This window comes from Haliotis asinina, chromosome 5 (genome assembly GCF_037392515.1).
Source record: "Haliotis asinina isolate JCU_RB_2024 chromosome 5, JCU_Hal_asi_v2, whole genome shotgun sequence".
Lineage (NCBI taxonomy): Eukaryota > Metazoa > Mollusca > Gastropoda > Lepetellida > Haliotidae > Haliotis > Haliotis asinina.
The window spans coordinates 42655230-42668413 of NC_090284.1; the positions used below are offsets into that span (position 1 = coordinate 42655230).

Consider the following 13184-nt stretch of genomic DNA (forward strand, 5'->3'; position numbering starts at 1 on the left):
AGAAGTGATCAATGATTAATCATCAGCAATGTTGTCAGGCTGTATTCAGTCAACCAAGGACTTAGTAAGGCATCAGTATCTACAAATCAATCAGCTATGCACTGTTAATATTTGTGTGTAATATCTGACCAAGACAGTCGGTTGGCAACTTACTGTGACTGAAAATCAGGGTGCCGATCAACAACGCTGTAGGCTCTGTTTACCATAGGCTTACAAATGTTGCTCAACAAACGCATTATGAATCAAAGCACGTCTTCACTAGTGTTACTGTTCAAGACATGCATGTTTAAAAGTTTTCTCTAACGATTGATCCTGCCTTTTATTGCCATGCAATTCAGACACACAATCATCTATATACATTTGGTTTTATTCACAAAATCAACATACAAAAATAGCAGACCCAAAAGAAAATGTGCTGTGTAGCAGACCTCTATTCACACCCATGAGGGTTATAACATCTTAATTTCTGCCTGGTAGTTCAATGGGTGAAAAAAATTACAGTATTACATTGGAGATAGAGGATTACGTTGACAGCTAAGTCTGATAATTTTATTACCTCCCTTTGCTGGCTCTGCATTCTCACAGTAGCGAATCAGCCAAACCACTGTTGCAACCAAGCTTGCCAGTGTCAAGACCAAGATTCAGATTTGGGGGAAATCATACAAACAACCTGACACGTCCAAAACTTTCACAAAATATGCAAGAACCTCTGTATCATTTGTGTTGCCAAGTTTAATCAGGTAATTTAGAATGCAAAAGTGAGTTGCAATTGGCAAGTTCAACTTCCCAGGATAGACACCTGATTGGATAAAAAGTCAACAAAGGGAGGTGATAAATTGATTAGGCCGTAGATGCAGTCAGGATATAGTGGAGATTTTATCAGAACACATACCCTGGAGATATCCATTATGTCAAGTTAAGGGACACACTGAAAATGTTTGTCAAATTATTTCCATCTTAACTGGAATTTCACAAAATGTATCATCTGGTGTTGGGATTATTCTGCATATAGTGCAGAAATAATAACCACCATACAAATACAACATAGGGACTTCAACCAATGGGAAGTTCCATTTCTGACACTGAGGAAACCAAGCACTGTAGATTCTTCAGAACTAAAGCCAGTAAAGATGTCTAGAGTCATGACCAAAAGTCTTACCTTCTTGACACAAAGATTTCTGATCAGGAGTATCAACAATACCCAAAAAACTGCAATGAAAATATTTACAAACAATTATCCCACATAGCTGTTCCAGTTAGTTGAAAACAAAATATTTCATGAAATGCTTATCAGTTATTCATAATATAAACAGCAAAATACAGTCAAGACTTAATGGCATTATTTATGTGAGGTGATAGACACACTTGAGGGAAGTGTCATACTTCACTAGTTATGTGAATTAATGAAACAATTTTGTGAAAATATGCATTTTAATTGGAGATTTATGGTCAGTGATCATTTCCGTATTAAATGCTTGGAACTTACAAATATGCATTTCAAAGTATTGTAATAACATGTTATGCCCATATGAAACGCTCACTAAAGGAGGTATCAAATCAGCATATTCTGAATAAATATCTCGATTATATCACAAACATAAATAACAAAGATCTAGGAGACCATCTCACTGCTTGGTTTGTGGGACTGGCCTGGTGATTGAAGCTGGTAAAACCCCAAGCATAACTTCCCTCTCCACATAGAACCCCCTCACCAATCTTCCTGAAATTTGTGTGAAGCATATTTTCACTGCTTAATACATATCAAAACACTTGCAGCTAAATACATGTATACTTGTCAGAAAATGGTCTGTGGGTGTCGTTAATAATGATCAACCAAAAGTAGTGCATCACTGAACACATAAATCTCCTATGTGACTTTATTGCAGATAATGAACATGAAGGACCAGTGGCAATGCTTCTGTAAAAATATGAATCTAGATCAAAATTAGACAATCAGGAATTTGTTATCAAAAGGCACAACTAGAAAATGTTTGCTTGAGTTGAAATGTGGTTGTTGGCAAAACCCTTCCAAATTCCACTGTTGCAGGAGATGACTTGGTTTTTTTTATTTGGTGTTGATGTCACTCACAAGCTAACCGGCAACGAACTGTGAATAACCACATCTGGACCAGACTATCCAGTGATCAACAGCGAGAGAAGCAATCAAGCCACTTGAGATAGGATCATGTGTGAACCAAGTCCACGAACTTGACCACCCGATCCTAGTAATCGTCTCTCACAACAAGCATGGGCTGCAGAAGACCAGTTGTAACCCAGATCTTCCTGGATTGCATTGATGTAAAAGAAATTTCTACTTGAATCTTAGGGAACCATATCAATCTATTTTTGACTAATTTTATCACATTGTGTATGTAGTTCAGAAGACAATTTGACCACCTGACATAAATTAAGGCCATGGGTAAATGAAACATCTAGAGTAAAAATTTATGACTGTTCAGAAATCTCTGCTTACTATATATAAAGCAACAGTTTGTTCAGCTTGACCTGATGAAGTGAGTGAGTCAGTTTAGTTTTACGCCATACTTAGCAATATTCCAGCCATATGGCAGCGGTCTGTAAATAATCGAGTCTGGACCAGACAATCCAGTGATCAGCAACATGAGCATCAATCAGCACAATTGGGAACCGATGACATGTGTCAAGCTAGTCTGACCACCCGATCCCGTTATTTGCCTCTTACAACAAGCATAGTCGCCTTTTATGGCAATCATGTGTTGCTGAAGGCCTATTCTACCCTGGGACCTTCACGGGTCACCGATCAAGTGAATACAAATCACCGTGTCACAACTGGTTTGGTCTATCATTGTGATGGGCTGCATCTTTGTCAGTTGATATTCAGTGTATCATAACAGCCAAGACTTAGTTGCTATTTAGCATTCTCTGCTCCCCTATTTAATGAAGTTAACTCGACCTTCTGTTTGTGTCTACTGACCTATCGGGTTATGCATGTGAAGAGAAGCACAGGTCAAGCTAAACAAGCTATAAATACAGATAAAGGGAGTTCCAGTACATCAAGCCAGTGATACACCTGTTGCCATGATATGATTGGTTACAAACACAAACATAATATAATCACATCTAAATTTTACCAAGATTTTGCAAGCACCATTACAGTATTTAACATGCAATCAACAGATGATAAAACAATACAGTATGGAATGGTAATGCATTTCACAATCAGTTGTCTTATCATAACCATAAAATTGGACTTTCTTCAATATAAAAGGATCAGGTATGGTGGCATCTTTTAGACAGTGGAAATGTCAAAAGTTTTAAAATCTGTTTTCAAAGTAATTTAACATGCTGACAACAAGTTTAGAGTTTTTATCACTTGTATGTTGGTGTGACATTTAAAACGTTACTCACATATAAAGAGAAAAATGGTTCACTTTCCTAACTTCTATAAATTGGCAAACTTTGAGCAGGGCCATGATTGAAAATGAACTTTTATCCAAGTTGCCTTTACCCATAACAAAAAAATCTGTGTGATTCAAATACTTTAAATTGCTTTTTTGCAATGCATTCCTAAAGCCTCTTACATAAGCTTTTATAAGATCGATTGGCTTTTCTTTTTTTTTCTTTTTTTTTTACCTAAGGTGTAAAGGGGTTCATTCTCATTCAAACAAACGTCTTAAAACAATTTGCTGAGGTAGAACTCATCTTGGATTGAGTGGAAAAGAAAGGTCTTCAAACCTTGATCCATCAAAGATAGGTCTCACAAAACTGAGCCTTTGATTATCAACATCTTGTACATAAAAGTGTTTCTGTGAGTCTGACAGATTGACCGTTAAAAACAAGTTACTGGGTATAATGTGACAATACGCCTACCTCAATTCCTGGTACATATCATATAGACGCTACCCATTATCATGGAAGGTTATTGCAGCACACAGTCCATGTAAGTTCATAAATATGAATAGATTCAAAACATGAATACATAAATGAGTTGGCGTATTGTGAGATAGAACTTCAGGTGTAAACTGGTGACATGCCCGTAGATTGAGACATCCTCAATTTCAGTGATGATGCTTCACAATGAATTGAAGCAGAAATCTTATGGGACATATGCAGGCGGTTTCTGAAACACAAACACCAGAATGAAACATGTTGGTGGGAGTTATTGAGTGTTTGATTTTCATTTAACGCTACACTCAGCAATGTTCCAGCTAAATGGCAATTGTTTGTAAATAGACCAGACAATCCATTGATCAACAGCATAAGGACATAGATCTGCACAAATGGGAACAGATGACATGCATCAACCATGTCAGCAAGTCTTACCACCAGATCCCAATAGTCACCTCATACAACAAGCATGGGTTACTGAAGATCAGTTCTAACCTGGATCTTCACCAGTATGTTCAAGGGAGTGACTTTAATTGTATGCCATTTTACATGAATAATAATAGTAACTATATGGATTCTAATATGGTCAAACACTACACAAAAGTGTGCTCAAAGTGCTACACGAATTTATAGATATAATATGTTTGCAATCCACTGATTACTACTACCCCGGATAACCCAAAGCGTGAGCAGGTTAATCGTCATACGACATATCCCACCAGGCAGCCATTTTCTGCTTGATGAACAGGTGCAATTTTGAGCAAACTCACTTGCCTAAGGTGACAATCTGTGAATTATAGTCTACGGATTATACTGATTAGTCTAATGATCATCTACTGATCATAACTACTGACCTACACAATCACAACACAATAACATCCATTAACAATGACCAACCAAAGTGTTTCAAGTTGATATTTCAGCTGTACGTCAGCAACAGTACATACTAAACAGCACAACAGCCCACTTCTTTGTGTTGCCTCTTATGATATGTAGGGTATATGATGGCCCTGCTCTAACCTAGATCTTCATTAGAAGTGGAGAATAGAATAGTATATCAGTTACTGGTTAATCACCTGACTGTAAGCTTACAAAATGCCTGTGACACAAGCTGATTGGCAGTTATGGTACTAGCCAAATCAAGAGTGTAACCTGCATATAGCAAACGTTTGATATGTCTACCAAGTTTTGTCGAAAGATACTGAATGGTTTTCAAGTTGAAATCCGAAAATGAAGCCCACACATTCCATATCCTGAATCATTTCCTTGGAATCCAAGAAAACATAAATGAGGAAAAGCTGTAATTAGCAAATGGCACCACTTTGGGCTCTGTTTCACATAGCTACAAATTTTTGCTGAAAAAAAACCCCCAGTTTTTAAGCTGTGCTTTGGAAGCAAAATGAAAACGGACAGATGAGACGCTGACTGTGTGCTCCTTCACTACATGCTGGGGGGATAATAATCAAAGGTACTACTGAAATATGTTCAGAAAATGAAGTCTTACTTGCTCCGGCTGGTATGGGGGTGGGGCGGTGGCTCCTTGGGGCGGTACAGCTGGGTAGGGAGGCGGAGCCACAGACACAGACACAGTCCCATAAGCTGGTGGTTGGTGGTCAGGGACCATAACATAGGAGGTTTGATATCGGCGTCGGCGGTAACAGCAGATAGAGCAGCACGCAAACAGAAGGAAGATGACCACCCAGATAAACCAGAACCCTGGATGATGTTGAAGGAGATATGTTGTCAGGTTTGTTTATAAGCCAACAGCATGAAAACATGTTTCATACCGCACAAACATAAATTGCAAATGAGAGAAACAAGCACACATGTTGATTTCAAAGGTAAATATCTGAAATTGTAAACTAAGTCACTGTGTTCTGTAATCTGATTGGTTGAAAAACATGATCAAATGGTATTTGATTCCCAGAAACTGCAAGACTAATTTCTGCATATTGACACATTGACACATTGTAAACAATTGTTTTGTTGTGTCATCAACAGTGGTGACGTCATTCAAATCATATTGTGACGTAAAGTTAGAATGACGTCACAAATGAGCAGCTCCAGATGCTACGACGGGAGACAGCTGAAACGGCCAGCTGATGACGCTTCACTGCTGAACTTGTACTCGATGTGAATGAGACTATGCACACACCAACCCCCTTTTTCAAGACTGTGCACACACTGCCCCACTTTCTCAAGACTGAGCACAAATTGCCCCCCTTTCTCAAGACTGTGCACACACCGCCCCCCTTTCTCAAAACTGTGCACACACCACCCCACTATCTCAAGACTGTGAACACACACCATCCTCTCTCAAGACTGCACACACCACCCCCAGTAGTATAACTAATGGTTGCATGAGACCATGTCCAATATATAAACTATATAATATCAAAACCGTGATCTAGACCCCCTTTCAAGACTGTGCACACACCGCCCCCTTTTCTCAAGACTGTGCACACACCACAATGTACACTGATGTAATGGCAGGGTATGAAAATTTTCAGACAAACCACAGGGCTGGTTGGATGTAAAACTTGCTAGCCCTAACAAAAACTTACCTGCATTCAAACCTATTCATGAATATAAATGTCTAAATTGTAAATCGCAGGTGAGTTTGAGAATCTGGCAGTCTGTGTTCAAAACATCTCATCACCTGGCAGTTGGGCAAGCAGGTATTTTGAATGCTGACTGGTCATGGATTCAAATGGAACAGAGGTACAAAACACCTTGTAACCTTCATATGCCACTCACAATTAAATACTTACACCAAAAACTGTAGACTGCATGGTAGCAGCAGGCTGACCTATCAAAGGTACAGCAGTAAGCACTGTAGGCTGTGAACATGAAAACACAAATACATGCATCAAGAGACTCAGAAACTCCATTACAAGCATTGAAGTTCTCATATTTCATCTCACAAATCTACAAAATTATTTCAAGAGAAAGGTAGCTCATATTATTCCCATGTATTTTTAAAATATCTTTAGAAATATTGAAATCACCGTCAGCACACATTAATTTGTATAACCTATGAAACAGATTTAGTCTATAGCATGTTACCAGAAAGTTTTTATTATTATTTGTTTAAAATCATGTTTCGATAGTATAATGAGAAACATCACACAAACCTGTACAAAAGGTAGCTCCACACTCTGCATAACACTGAAATCAGAAGTAAATATTTCTAATATCAGTGTTGCCAATAAAATTACCATATTTAAAAGGGCACTGATCCAGAGCAATTTCCGTTGAGAGGTTGTTTCTTTTGTTATTGTGTTTCTCTCATGATATCCCAAACTTTATGACTGGTTTGTGACCTCTGCTGCACCACCCACATGTGCAATTGATAGCATAAGTATAGACTGTTCAACAATTTGATGAAGTCATTTTCACTTCAATATTATGAAAACAAATGAAAACACTCTGCAGTTTATTCATGTGCCTGTGGTAAAAACTGTGAGGACTGAAAAATCAACACACGTCTTTGTATTTTGTCTTATAATCCTAATTAGTTTATCATCATATTTGTTTGCATTTTTAAACTTAATTAAAAAAAAGCACACAATCTGCCTATACTTATAATGAATTTATAACTTAACTGTAATATTTCAACATTGCCAATGTGAATCATATTTCACACATGTCCTATGCGTGACCTAGTGTATGTTGTCTGTCATACAGATTCTGCTGAATGCTACAACAATTGAATCAAAACTAAATGCAAATATTATATATAAAATAGAGTAAAGTTATAGCAACTATGTCAGGCTATTACCTTGTTCAGGAATGTATCCATCAATTTCCACATAAAAGAAAGATATGCCATTCATCTGCAGCTGGTAAATAATCCTGCTCAATGTCATGATTATTTGAACAGTTAATATAAAAAAAGTGACATTCTTTCAGGTTTTTCATATTGGTGTATAGTCTCATTGGTCACCCGAGATAGCACACCTGGCAACTTACTATTGGATGCCCGCCATTCTAATTCAGTTACCCAATAATGAGCAATCAAGCAATCAGTGTATTGACACTTAATCCTTTGAACGAAGAACATTCTTTTTCACAGGCACTTTATGACAGGGTGTATTCAGTACAGATAAGTAAATCCACACACATGAACACTTCCTTTCGACAAATCTGCTGTGGAAGATAAAGCAATAAATCAATCTGCATGTTATCAGTTAACCCTTTGACTGATGTTTGTTTTTAATAACTCAGTTGATAATTTCTCTTCCTGCACTTCCATACACATATTACATAACATATAACACATTTGCCTCATCAGACCTTGATTTATAATGTTGAGTATTTACTCCAGACAGGACAAAATGCGAAATGGGAACCTTTGTGCAATGAGTGGTGTTACCAATAATTAAACCTGTTATAAATTCATTAACATACTATCAAATGAATGATGACAAGTAACGTGTGTAGGTATATACCACCGAGCTACAGCAAGGGAGAAGTACTGAATGTATTGCATGCAATATTAATCGCCCTAAAACACTTACAAAGTGTACAAAGTGCCCAACACTGTGTTGAGGATACAAGCAAAACTTCATTGTTACATAAACATTTCCTGTGTACTTAGTTAAATTGGTGTAATCAGTGTTTAACCTTAGAAACCAGTTTTTAACCTAAGAAAATTTTTAGATTTTTCTGCCAATGACAAAGGGGTTGTTATTAGTTTATGGATTTAAATAAATCAAATGTGTGTTTTTATTATCATAGGTAATGGACCCAGGACACAGCTACCATTATTAAGAAAGTCCGGGCTTAGACATGATTTTTGCTATGGAAGTTGGGCCAATCTTCAATACTACCTAAATACAAAGCATTGTTATCTATCGGACTTCTACAAAACAAGTGGCTTGCAACATGCCTGTAGACGTCATATTTTCACATGACATGATTAAATATTGAGGTAAAACACACAGAAATAGGATCAAATTGGAACAGTCACTTTACCATCCAGGCATAAGAAAATCTGAAAAAGAATACACTGCTGGTATACTTTATTACAATCAGACAAGATATACCAAGGATATATTATAAAATAATGGCATGTGATCAGCATCCACCCTTCTTAATGTCCCATGGTTTAGGTTGAAGAAATTCTGCCAAGGTTGACAGTAGCCCTGGCCCTGTCTCCATCACAGTCAAGGGAGCAGGTGCTAACGAGCTTGCAGCTTGGTTTTGTAATTAGATTGTTGGCAAGAAACATTAATTGATTCACATCAGTGTCTCTTTAAGATGGGATGATACAGGAAATGCTCAAATATTTCCAAACAAACAGCAAAATATGAACTAGACATTTCTCAACATCAGTAATGGCAGTGAGTCAATGTTTAATACTGCCTTCAGCTATGTGGATAGCTAGTAAATGACCCAAGCAAATGAAGGCTGAAAAATATCTTGGTGATTCTTGTTTTAGAAATAATGTGTTAAGTGTTTGTTTGATAAACATCATCTAAAACTCTAGGGCCAGTGGAATGAAGGAAAAAATTCGCTGTTACAAAAAGTATCTTTGCTTACATTTCAGTTTCATGCAGCTCAGCCCAAAGACATCATGTACAATTTCTACCTGATTTTTTTTCTGCTTACATTTTACAAGGCCACTTATTAATCATTTCATTGTCACTTAGTCCTTTTTATAACATTGTTCATGGAAATAAGCAGATTTGTCATGATTAATGTTAATAATAGCTGTCACTGGCTAGTCACTGGACCACTATTAGAAAGCCGTGATGCTGTATCATGCATCCCAACTTTCAATTACCAAACCCTTATGGCACTCCACGAGACCGAAAGTACATGTACACACATGATGTAAAATATGTGCCATGGTGTAACATGTTTTCAGGGTAATAAAAGACAAAAGCTAATCATGTACATTATTGCATATCAGTATATTATCAACACTGTAATTCCGTAATTGAAAGATCATTTCAGCTTTCATTAATTTATTGTCAGAATGTTCTGTCGTCCACTAGTTTACGATGCAGCAAAAATTTTGTGTCTGTCCGCCAACACAAGCAGGAGATATAACGTACCATGTTTTCATGTTACTTGTTATAGCGTGGGATTAATACTTTGTATGGGGACCCAGGTGATGAATTCTTTTTCATGGAAATCAACAAACATGTGTCATTTTAATAAAAAGTCAAGCAAACTGGTAATGTTTTTCTTGATTATGTGAATGTGTTTTTTCTGTAAAAATGGTTGAAAATAAACATATTTACAGATTAGTTATTCAATCATATATGCACATTCATTCTTCTTGTCTGCTTAGCGCGCCATGGAAGGGACATTAATACATGACATGGCTACGGGAAAGAGTTCCGCTCGCACCCCATCTTTGTACACAATAAAAGGGAGTCCTTCCTCAGAGTAATATTCCATCACTGAAATACTTTAATTGATTGATTTTTATACCTCTTCTCGTTTATTGAATGTATATTTAGGGCGAGGAATGCATGTGAGTTTGTACTTTTGGTTTTTGAAAGGGCCAGGGGGTACGGGCAGAACTCTTACCTGTCTACGCAGTACAGTGACATTGCAGCAGTATTTAAATGAATCCAGTGGTCACAGCCCAATTATGAATCATGCAACATGAAGTATGCAAGAAATGACTGATTCAGTTTTCTATAATCTTTTTTATTATGTCGGCAACATTCCATTAGCCACTTGATGTTTACGTTTGGCTTTCCACTTGAGCAGACGATGGTGCATTTAACAAGTTGTGAGCTTTATTTCAACAGTTATGATCACATTTATGAAGGTTCTGAAAGTGCATTACATTCTAGACCGAAAATTAGGGCACAACTTCCGTGACAGCTTGATATTTCAAACATTTTGTGCCCAGCTTGAAACGGAAGCTTCTGCACACGAGAGTGTTTACAGATGGCGCTATTATCTCACTGTACGAAAAAAAAGGGAAAAAAAATACGGGAAAAAGAAATGCCCCGAAAACATACTTCCCGGATAGACGTTGAGCACACCTTGGTGTAGTGCGAAGTCGTCTAGTCATATGCTGCACTACCCCGAAAACATGTTACTGACCTGATCCACTTTTCTTAAATTATGTATAACGTTGTTTCACCGGTCTGACACCTTTAGTATACTATGCGGATCTTAGAGTTAGACCTTGTTTTGTAGCTGAAAGTACATTCAGTTACACTACATTACCTAACAGTTTCATCACACTACCTAACAGTAAGTCTCAGTAACAGTCCTTCAGCATGTTTAGTTAACAGTCCTGACGGTAATAACATAACATGTTGCCATTGTCACTCACCCAGGCCGTATCAAAAAGACTGACAGACAGCAAAGCTGAAAGAAGCCCCGTCGAAACACTCATACTTTCTTCAACAAAATGGGAACACGGATTTTTTTTCAGAACATCAACTCCATTTCCTTATCACTCGTTATTGCAAAACGTCACGTGATAATCCAAGGGAGACAATAATGTGCCTGTAACTCCTTACAGGGTGTAATTGGCAATGAAAATGTCAAACAAGTTTCAGTTTGACGCACACCTTGTTATGGAGCTTCCACAAAATTAATCTGGTTGCATCGTTGGTACGCGCCGTAACCTGGTGCTGCGAACCACTTATGATTTCACCTTATTGTTAGACAGGAGCCCAGTCAATACGTTGGTTCTAAATAGGTTTATAAGATGGTATAAATAAGTTTAATTTTACACCGCAATCAGCAATGTTCCAGCTATATAGCAACATATATATGGCGGCGCTCTGTGAATAATCGGATCTGGACCTGACAATCCAGTGATCTTAGCAATTCGGAACCGATGAAATGTGTCAACCAGGACGAGCCTGACCACCCGATCCCGTTAGTCGCCTCTTGCGACAAGCATAGTCACTTTTCATTTGAAAGCATATATGTTGTTGAAGACCTATTCTAAACCTTAAAATTGTCTTCACGGGTCGAGATGGTATATTATCTTATAAAAAACGTTTATCTGATAAAACGTAAGAGTGAGTGAGTTTAGTTTTATGCCCCACTCGGCAATATTCAAGCTATGTGGCAGCGATCTGTAAATAATCGAGTCTGGACCAGACATTCCAGTGATCAGCAACATATGAGCATCGATCTGCACAAGTGGAAACCGATGACATGTGTCAACCAAGTCAGCGAGCCTTACCACCCGATCCCTTTAGTCGCCTCTTGCGACAAGCATACATAGTTGTCTTTTATGGCAATCATGTGTTGCTGAAGGCCTATTCTATCTCGGACCTTCACAGGTCATAACACGTAAGAAAGGCTAGCACCTGTATATTTGAGTATCTAAAACAGATCATTTAGGCCATGTATTGAGAAAAAAACTAAAGTGATCTTTAAGCGTTTATCTTATATATATCTTCATTCTGATAAGGAAGTTTGTTTGATGCAAATGGTATGCAAACAAACGAAATATTCAGTTTCGTAGATTTTTTGGTGACATTGTGAAGCATTTCCTGTTACAATACAGGTCAGATTAGAACGACAGCCACAACTGACTTTCATTAACTAAGTTAAACTAAACTGAACTAAACTGCATTCTTAAACTTTCCTTTCCGCGGAAATATGTTATTGATTGATTGATTGAGTTATTGGTCGGTTGGTGATCAGTTGGTTGGCTGACTGGTTGCGTTGTTGGCAGGTTGGTTGCAATATTTTGTAAACAATCTCTCTCTCTCTCTCTATATATATATATATATATATATATCTTTCTCTCTCTCTCTCTCTCCGTGTGTGTGTGTGTGTGTGTGTGTGTGTGTGTGTGTGTGTGTGTGTGTGTGCATTAATGAAATATATGAACATAAACATATAATAGAGCAGGGATACTCCCAGGGACTGCTTGTATTTGAATCATTAGAGGCTAAGTGATTCATGGATCTTGAGATCATTCATTGTTTGGGGTTTTAAAATTTGTTTTGGGGGTTGTTTTTATATTTGGAGATACCTCCTGCGATTAAAACTTACATAAATATAGTGGAGGTTATTTGTTTGGAAATTTGGAAACCTTGACAACACATAAGGGAGGCCACTCCTGCATTGCCTGAACATAGCACAGTTGTCACCATAGAAGAAAGATAGACTACTGTAGTCCACTTCTTCTAATGGGTGATCGGAAAGAAAGTCACAGGAACAGAATTCACGGGGAAAAGTTTGGCTTAGATAAAAGTAACAGGAAAAGAGTCACAATAACCATCCATGGCATACTGGGAATTTCTGTAGATATGAACGGGAGACTACATGCAGCAGCGACCTTCGTGTATACATATACTATCACAGAAAGACAACTG

At 37.6% G+C, this 13184-nt stretch overlaps 1 protein-coding gene across 1 annotated transcript; it reads right to left on the reverse strand.

The window, feature by feature from the left end:
* Nucleotides 1-346: 346 nt before the first annotated feature.
* LOC137284508 (WW domain binding protein 1-like) lies at nucleotides 347-11380 on the reverse strand. Its single transcript, XM_067816332.1, has 5 exons — nucleotides 11174-11380; nucleotides 7002-7035; nucleotides 6639-6707; nucleotides 5372-5583; nucleotides 347-4099 (listed from the first exon to the last, which is right to left on the reverse strand). The coding sequence occupies exons 1-5, from the start codon at nucleotides 11234-11236 to the stop codon at nucleotides 4076-4078; spliced, it is 402 nt and encodes a 133-aa protein (XP_067672433.1). The 5' UTR covers nucleotides 11237-11380; the 3' UTR covers nucleotides 347-4075.
* Between the last annotated feature and the right edge of the window lie 1804 nt (nucleotides 11381-13184).